The sequence below is a fragment of the Lactuca saligna genome, chromosome 4 (genome assembly GCF_052625555.1).
Source record: "Lactuca saligna cultivar CGN05327 chromosome 4, ASM5262555v1, whole genome shotgun sequence".
NCBI classification, from domain to species: Eukaryota; Viridiplantae; Streptophyta; class Magnoliopsida; order Asterales; family Asteraceae; genus Lactuca; species Lactuca saligna.
Genome location: NC_136420.1, coordinates 68,871,754 through 68,881,611, shown reverse-complemented (window position 1 = coordinate 68,881,611; position 9,858 = coordinate 68,871,754). Strand labels below are relative to the sequence as shown.

Below are 9,858 nucleotides of genomic sequence, written 5' to 3'. Positions count from 1 at the left end.
TATATATATATATATATAATACTTTTTTTGATATATTGTACTCATCTAAATCATAAATTTTTGTATATGGTTGGTCATGTACAAATCAATTCTCTACAATAAAACGATACACAAATTGTTCAAAATGAGGCAATTTTCTTTTGAATTTATATAATTATATCTTTATTTTAAATTACTAATGATGTTCCAGTAAACTATTTTGCTTCGTCTCTATTAAAAAATATTTGGAGCTAATGTTATTTTTTTATTATTTGAACCTATCTTAATATTATGTACAATTTGAGTTAATGTTGTTATTTTTATCAAGTTTTTAAGTTTTTTAAAATGGTCAATTTATAGTTTAATTTATAACGAATTTCAAATAAACAAGCACATGCTATTTATCATTTTTAAATAAGAGGATAAAATAGTCACATTTACTCCTATTCTGACATTTCATTTGGTTCAAAGAAGAAACCAATACTTATGTTATACGTTAACCGTTAATCTATAAAGGACTCAACAAGAAAATGCCATGAATAATAATGAATGTATTTCATTGCTAGAAGAACTATCTCTATCAAACCAAAGATGGTTACACAAATTTCCAACATTAGTCACTCAAATCCTATATTGAACTTCACTATCAACATATGTTTTTACAACATGAAAATTTGATCTTCTTTACATTTGAAGAAAAAAGAAGAAAAACAAAAAAAGACTACATATGCACCTATTGGCAAAAGGCCAACAATTACCATACAAATTTCCAGCAACAACCATCTGATCAAAATGTGTTCTACAACATGCAGATCTGATGTTTGTTGCTAAAATTTGTACAAACTTCTTTTTTCCATATAAAAGATACACATTTGAACTTTAATTGGATCACAATAGTTGAAGTACAAGATTTAGTTCTTGTGCACTTCTTGCTGTCAAACCACCCCGCCTACAACCAAAAACAATCAATAAAAAAATTTGTTCCCAGATCTTGAAGTTAATGTCATTAAGTTCAAAAAACATTAGTTTACCTTATAACATTTGGGAGACTTTTCTGGATCTTTTGGAGCTCCACATGGCATTCATTGCAGCATTCAAATCTGTCATAAAAGTCGGATTTTTATGGAATCAGATTCAAATATCTTACTAGTTATATGCAAGAATTGGCCTTTTAAACAACAGTTTATACTTTATACAAACCTTTTTTCTGCATGAAGATCAACACCCACAGATGGAGGTGCTGAGATTGTGGAGGTGATTAAAGGCCAAAACACAGCTACAAGCTTCAACAACATTTCCAATGACACGTTTATATGCCTCTCTATGTTGCTATCGAGTAATCCCAAAAGTAAAGGCAACAAGCAACAGAAGTGATCTAAATTTAAACACTCTGTGTTTTCCAGCATAACACTAATCACATCTGCATGTACCTTGAATCAATCACACAAAATAACATGTCAAATGTTATGCTACAACACAAAGTATTTTTTGTAAAAGTAAAACCCTGCAATGAATGAATGGTTAAATACTCACTGCATGATCTGGTAACTTCTGCAAGGCATTAATAGCGCCCCTCGTGTCATTTCGTGCCCAAAAATGTCCTATAACCTGGTCGATCCAATCACAAATAAAACAAAAAGGAAATTAATTTAGAAAAAAGAAAGCACCCAAAATTTTTAAACCACGTGCTATGTTCATTTCATTTGATTAATAACAATACTGAAAATCAACAGGCACCTGAAGTTTTGTAAGGCGAGATTGAAGAGTGCTTAAAAATAACTCATGATCAATCATCAAATCTTCAGTATCATCATTCTTACACATCAAACCTCTTCCTGTGGTCTGTGGATTATCCTCCTGCCAGTTGTTAAAACTTAAAAGTAAATCTATTTGTCACTTTTTGTTGAAATTAAAATATATATATATAACTTTCTTTTTCAACAAAGGGAAAGAATCTTACCAACAAGGGAGAAATTTTAGGTTTTTCAATTGTCATATGTGTAGAAGTAATTTGCCTTGGTACAGCTGGCAGAGGTGAGGTTCTGGTTCTAATTCTACTTCTTTCAGGTATCACTTGAGAAGAAGCTCTAAATCTTCTTGCATCCGCCATTGGAGGCGACCTAACTTTTTCCGATATTACCCTTTTGGAAGCAACAGGTCTTCTCTGAACTGATAAGACCTTAGCTTTAGGGGAAGCTTTAAATGTCACAGGTGACAATTTAGCTTCTGATACTGACAAAGACGCCATATCATCATCAGGTGTCTTTATTGGTGACGTGGCAGTTTCAGGTATTGCACATGACACCACATTCACAGAAGGTGGCTGCTCTACAGTGTCACCATTTACATACATGTTATCTGTATTAGGTTTTTGAGATTCTTTTTTCTCAAATATCTCAACAAGATTGCGCGTCTTTCCATTTGAAACTGCAACACATTTAACAGGTGTCGACCTTTTGTTGGAGGAATCAATCGCCACATCATCAGTAAAAAGTCTTCTCTGGATGTTTGTATTTGATCCATCTTTTCTAGAAACAACAGGAGTCATGCCTGCAGCTTTAATTCAAACAGTGAGTGTTACAGTAAGATAAAATAGGTAAAAGATTAAAATAATTGAGATAACAACTTACTGTCTACATATATATTCTTGATATCATTTGTGTCATCATCTATAAATGACCTTCTTGGAGTCTTAGTTTCATGGAGATTAGTTTTTGGCTCCACATGAGCTTTTTCCATGGCTATCATGTTATGTGCATATGGTTCGATATGCTTCAAAAACAGAAAGGTATATAAGTAAATGATAAATAATGTGAAATTATTTAAATCATGGAAGGATAAAGATAGTTACTGAAACATCTGCTTCCCAAACTCTAATAGAGTTTTGATAATATGAGAACCCTAAAAGCTTCCCATCATCAATACAAAGGTCACCTAAGGTTGACCATCCTATATCAACAGCATCATGACAAATTATAGGCTCCCATGAATACACCTTAAAAAAAGTCAAAGTCAAAGTCAAAGTCAAAGTGAGAATTATAGTTTCCAAAACGCAAACTATAAAAACTAATGTCAAAAAGAAGAAAAAAATTAGAACCTTTAAACTGTTGTCTAATCCACAAAAGAGTGTTCTTCCATCTGGATGAAATGTAACTGATCGTACCCCTGTTGCCTGTGTAAAATCAATAAACAAGTCATAAAAGAAGGATTGTGGGCCCACATTGATACATAGAAGTTTCTAGATGTATACCTCAGCCCGAGTTGTTCCAATCAATTCAAAGGTTTCCAAATCCCAAAATTTCACAGTTCTATCTGATGAACCTGGAATTAAGTTTAAGTGTTTATTGTTTAACACACACATCATCAACAAAAACATAGAAAAAAAATGGAGAGAAAATACTCAAAATAGAAGCCATTGTTGGATGGATACAAACCTGTTGCTAGAAGAAACTCGATAGGGTGGAAATCCATTGATTTAATGTGGCCTTCGTGTAACTTGAACTCATGCAAGAGCTTTCCAGCAGTTAAGTCCCATATCTTTACAACATTATCAAGTCCTCCAGACACTACCCATCTTCCATCAGGTGTAAATCTGATTGTACTAATTGCACGTTTATGACCCTTATATGTATGAATGCAGCCTTTCTTTCGAATATCCCAAATCTTCAAATTCGTATCCATGGATCCTGATGCAAGAAACTCACCAAAAGGATGGAATTCCAAGGAAGTGCAGTAGGATCGGTGTCCATTAAGCGTTCGAAACACTGAATTTGAAGAAAAAGAATTAGACGTCGAGTAAAAATAAAAAGTACTACAGAGACGTAAGGCGATTACATAAAAAGTCATAAATACCCTTTGTCTCTTCTAGCTCCCAGAGCTTTACCACGCCAGAGGACGCTCCAGCAGCCACCAACACTTCGTTTGAATCAAAAGTTACAGATTCTATAGGGCTCGTGTGGCCACTTAAACTCTGCATCAACAAAAAAGATATAATAGTTTAGAATCATTTGAACATTTTCTTCAATTCATTCTAGTTTTAAAATCAGAAAGATGAAGTTTGGGTATTGAGGCTATATATGTCTTTTTCATTCATGCCGCTGGGGGTAATAGAGGAAAATACCAATTTCTAACTTGTTTTGAAAAACTGAAGTGTGAGAAATCGTAATTTATTTCCACAACTGTTTAACAGCATGGTGAGTTTGAAGTAACTATTGTGAAAGAATAGTATAATACTGTATTTTCACACTCATGATTCATACTAAGAGCATCCACAATTGGAGAGATTTTTAGTGGAGCTTTTTTCATGAAAAAACTCATTGTATCTCCTACAATAGGAGAGCTTTTTCAATTTGCTTTTTATGGGATGTTTGTGTTGTTGTTTAGTTACAACTGGTTGAAAAATATGGGACCCACAAAATCATTGAAAAAGCTCATGAGAAGAGCTTGTTGGTTATCAAGTAACTTGAAAAAGCTTTGATTTCAAAAAGCTCTTCTAAACCCAAGCTCTAATAAGCATTGGAACAAGTTGGGGCATTTTAAGGGTGTCACATTCCAAATTTGCATCTATGTCATATTATTGTTCAATAATACCAAAATTTAGCGCCATATAATACACCTAGTAAGTCCATGCCATATTTAAAAAAAAAAAAAAAAAAAAAAAAGGAAGTGAATACTGACCGTTATGGGTGCTGCTTTCCCAATTGACCAAACATTCACAATTTCATCATCACCTCCAGTAATAAAATGTCGTCGTGTTTTCTTTCCAATTTTGATGCAGTTCACATTAGCAGAATGTGCCACAAATTCCTCTATATATAGATCAGTCAAGAAATAACAAACCCTAAATTTGGTTCACGCTTGAACATATGAATCTTCATCAACCCTAACCCATTAAAAAACAACACGACTTGAGAGACTATATGCTTAAACTTGCATTTGCATAAAAAATTCCATGTATCTTTGTTTCTCTTGTGTCTTGAAACAAATTTGATTTTCTACTAGGACTTATAGACAGTGATATATCTGCTATAAAATTTTACACCAGAAGAAATTTTTGTTTTTCGCAATCGATCTTGAATCCGTAGCTAGGGGGAAAACAGACAGAGCAATCAAAACAAGCATTTCTGACACTAAGGCACCCCAACATATATCAAACATTGCTGAAATAGAATTAAGTCGTAAACTGGCTACTTCTATGAAAATTATGAAAACGCTAATTTCCTAAAACAAATTGGAAGATTACTGTCCAAAGCATGAAATCAGCCGGGGTTCTTAAAAAGACCAAGAGAGAGTGAGAAGAAATCAGAAATTGCAGAGCGTCTACTTCTATAGATGAAGAGAGATGAGATGATAACGACTTATTCATATGCCAAACAAGTCCAGGAAAGAATCGGCCAAAATTCAAGTAAAAAATGTCTAAATTGCAACAGAAGGTAACAAAGGATACGCAGTTTATATCCGCGTTTCGCCATTAAACTTGAACTCGATCGAAAAAGAAACAGGTATTCTTCGTCTTCGTTGTCGGTGCTTTAGTGACGTTGATGATCTTTACGTGTCGACTGATCAACTATGCAATGTCGATTGAAGAAGACAAATACAAACTCGTATTATGTATAAATGTATATGTACGTATGTACAAATATACACCGATTTCTATATACAAAATTGAAAGAATCCAAATGCTGCAATCAGGGGTTCTACGAAAAATCCACCGGAGAAAGATTGGAATTTTACTTTTTCTCGAGAGCAGAGCCTGGGTTTGCCGGTAGGTGGTGTGCACAGTTTTTGAAAGAGAGAGAGGGATTTTAGAGAGAGAAAGTTGTTCGGAGCATGATTGAAGTTGAAGCCGTTTATTATTTCTTTTTTAAGTTAACAAAAGCTTCTAATCATTGTATTTCAAAATCTATTACCACATATAATTACATATATAAACTCAGATATGCTAACCTAACCAACCCATAATAATATATTTTGGTTGATTTTCAATTTCATTATTTATAAACATATATTTTAATTTAGACCCTTTTAATATATATTGATTTTTACTTTAAAAAGACAAAAATTACTTAATTAAAATAAACGAGCATTGCTTTTGTGCGTAAAAGTTTAGTAACAATTAAAAAATGGAAGATATTAATCATCGTATCAATTTTAATGGAATACATTTTGAACAAGTAGTATAGCAAAGTGGCTACCATCGTGGTTTTGTGTAAAAATCATATAAAATGATTAAAAATATTACATGATAAGTTTCTATATTATTAACTTTTACATAAAATAATAATATTATGTTTTATAATTCAGTAAAAAAATTACAATAAAAGAAAGTTTGAATTCAGTTATACGGACGAAAGAGCCCCCAGATTTGAAAACCTACGGTCACAAATGAGTAATTTACAGGAAAATCGTTTTGCTCTTTACACACTTTGCCGACCTAACCTTTAGGCCCATACTGATGCTCCTCCACAATGGATTTTTTTTTTTTTTTTTATATATATTTTTTTCAATTTTCTTTTTTTTAAATAGTACTTATGGGTATATAACTAGATTTTTTCTTTTATAAAGCAAACTAATCTACTTTTATAAATTACTGCTAGATACATCTATGTTTATTAAAAGAATTGAACCCCCATTTCTCAAAAACTAAGGCAATACATGATACCATTGAGTTTCTTTTTAGTTATTGATATATAACTTAATAACTAGATAACTTTTATATTTACATTTTTTGTTCTATGTGGTATATAACTAGATAACTTATATATTTTATAAATTTTCTTTTTAAATAGTACTTATTCGTATATAACTAGATAACTTTTACAGAAATTATCTGATCCTTATAAACGAGTTTGTAAATAAAAATAATAACTGTAATTTTTTATTTTTGTGAGAAATGATCGCTCTCTCCAGAATATCATATTCTAGAGTACGTAATATCATTCCGGACATGGGTCGTTCAAAGTATTTATTTTCATTCCGGAATACAATATTCCAAAGTATTTATTTTCGTTCTGGTGGTGGTTAGTAACGGGTTGTTTGTTTTTTATGTGAAGATCTACACAACCACTTTTGTCTACGTCGCCCAGACAACGCGTAGATATATGCGCTCGCAGATTGTTTGTTTTTTAGAAGTACGCAGATCAAAAAACGTCAGCGTGAGTTCTTCCTATCGCAGACATGGGCTACTGTCTTCAAAGGTCTTCAGACTTCATTTTAACCTAAAAAAAAAGTCCACCAGTTTTTTTTTCTTTCTCTTTTTGCTGAAAATGCATTTTAAATGTTTATTACGTGAAATTAAGTTTGAAATTTTAATTTATTTCAATAGCTGCAGACGTTAAAAACAAACAGTCTTTTTATTGCAGACTGTAGACATTTGGTCCACCTCTTCTGCTGCAGAGGCTTGCAGATGTGATCCGCAGACTGCAGACATTTTGGCTTCAAAAAAACAAACATCACATTAGAATTGGGTCTAAAATTAGGGGTATTTGTGTGGTTTTGTTTCATATATGTAATATATTTGTGTGTTTGATACTTTCTTTATACATTCCGAAATGAGTATTTTTCGAGTGTCCGTTTCTAGTGGAGGACAATGACAGCGTATCGAGGAATCTATGCAATATATTGCTCCAGACTACACATGTAATGGTGTAGATATAAGTAATGATATCAACTTCGATGCGTTAATTGTATTGGTTGCCTTAAAGTCCAGGTTACACACTAATCACATACGTTTATCTTTTCAATATATCTGATCAAATATAGTCATGCGGATTCTTGACAATAGTGATATCAGATATTTTGTTAGTTTTATTAGTAGTATGTCTCCTAACACAATATAATTGTTTGTTGTTAATTATGTTATGGAAAGTGGTATTCATCGATTTGTCGGGGAAAATCATCCGGGTGGAAATGGGTCTTCTGGTGTTGGCAGTAACCAATTTTGTAATTTATTACCTATGACAACCAATCATGTTTCTTCTTACAATGGCTATATAGATCAGGGTGATTAATGTATAAAGGTAAGGTTGTTGTTGATGCTTTTTCGTATAGTTGATGTTGATGAATCTGCAAATGATGAGGCAAAACTAATGATGTTAGTTGATGTTGGTAATATAATTCCACATTGAGAGCTAGTTGAACATTTCCAAAGTTACATTGAATCTGAGAGGGAAGATACTAAAAGTGAAGAGGAGGAAACAAAGCCCTTACAACTCTGAAAACCACAAGAGGAGAAGTTTCCTTTTTATTTTTCCGATTCTTAAGAAACACAAACCACTCATTGGGGTATGTCTGAACCATTACCATTTTCCAAATTATCTTAACAAAAACATAAATGTTCCACAGCTCACAATTATACTTTCTGTGTGAAGTTACACCAACTCTTCAAAAGAAAAGAAGAACTTAAGCTTAATTTAGGATTCAAATGTGTTACTGAAGGCTTCCAATATAAAGTGAAAAAATCCATAAAAGACAAGTCTAAAGCTATTTTCTTTATGGATAATTGTGACTGGCGGATACAGTCAACAAAACATAATAGTACTAATACATTTAAAATGGTAAATCTATCGGAGAGGCACACTTGCTCAAAAACACAACTACCTCCCTATCACCGAAAAGCCAATAAAAAGGTATTGGGTCATTTCATGAAGGGCATATTAGCTAATAGTACAAGTAATATGTTGTCCGTTGTGTGTGTGTGAGAGGGGGGGGGGGATACAATGAACATTATATTTTAAATAACCATCCTAGTGTACATAATCATATTGGGAAGCATGGGGTGTCAAAATGTATGTTTTAAACCTGTTGAGAGGGACCCCTGAAAAAAGCTTTCAAAGACTACATTTATATTGTTACAACTTGGAGAAGAAGAATCTAGGGACGATAACACATATAAAGACGAGTTATGACAAAAAAAAAAAAAAAAAAACGGAATACATTTTCATGGTTATCGGTTGCGCGGTAATATTTTTTATATAATGAGTTCTTTATATTTATTGTTGTTACATGTATGACAACCCTGAAAATACATCACTACCCGTCGTTAGATTCTAACTGTGTCGGCAACAAGTAATGGGACAACCATGTAACCATTCGATATATATATATATATATATATATATATATATATATATATATATATATATATATATATATATATATATTCTATTTTGTCTTTAATTATGTCAACCTTCAGACGTAAAATTTAGTGTGCGAAAAATCGTGTAACCTTGAGAGCATGGTTACATACGCGTTGTCAGGATTCCAAAAATATAAACTTCGTAAAAATACGAATTAGTGTGGAGGAGATATAATTTTTATGGTAAATAAAAATCTACCGCACATAAAAAGTTACAACGTCAAAAACAACAAGGAGAACGGTCGACTTTTGGCGAAAGTCACCAAAAAGAGAAACATAGTACTACTCAAAGTTGGAATTTTGAGATGAAGGATGCCTAAAACGGAAACCATATGTAAGCATTGTGATGTTTATAAAAACATAACGGTTATAAAACACAGGCTAAAAACGAAAGTTGGAATTAGCCAAAACGACCAAAAGGGAGTTATAATGTACATTGAAACCTATACAAATATATAAGTCGTTGAAAACGGAGCTTGTATACGAGTGATACGAATTTTTGAAGTTTGATTTTCACCCTCATGCGCACTCACAATCAGTATGTGAATTGAACCTGACGCATGTATTCGTCAGGATACAGATGGTGTGGCACGAGGAGATAATGACACGTGGCCGCTACATGTGGATCACGCGTAATTTTGCAGCACACAGTGCGCAATGTGCACTAAAAAATTGGCTATAAATAGTAGGTTCTATCATTTCATCTCCCCACACCTCAAAAACACACCTCTCTCTCTCTCCCA

The 9,858-nt window shown here is 32.8% G+C and overlaps 1 protein-coding gene across 2 annotated transcripts; it reads right to left on the bottom strand.

Moving 5' to 3' along the window:
* Positions 1-515: 515 nt before the first annotated feature.
* On the bottom strand, positions 516-5,838 carry LOC145042089 (katanin p80 WD40 repeat-containing subunit B1 homolog KTN80.1-like). Of its 2 annotated transcripts, none has more exons than XM_078990451.1 (14): positions 5,426-5,838; positions 4,657-4,787; positions 3,832-3,949; positions 3,414-3,743; positions 3,230-3,300; positions 3,077-3,151; positions 2,831-2,974; positions 2,610-2,751; positions 1,940-2,535; positions 1,717-1,836; positions 1,513-1,587; positions 1,180-1,409; positions 1,011-1,079; positions 516-928 (listed from the first exon to the last, which is right to left on the bottom strand). In XM_078990451.1, exons 1-14 carry the CDS (start codon positions 5,448-5,450, stop codon positions 868-870), a joined length of 2,187 nt encoding a protein of 728 aa, XP_078846577.1. In that variant the 5' UTR covers positions 5,451-5,838; the 3' UTR covers positions 516-867. The 2 variants fall into 2 exon arrangements, with proteins under 2 accessions (XP_078846577.1, XP_078846578.1); XM_078990452.1 differs by having other exon boundaries at positions 1,940-2,529.
* Between the last annotated feature and the right edge of the window lie 4,020 nt (positions 5,839-9,858).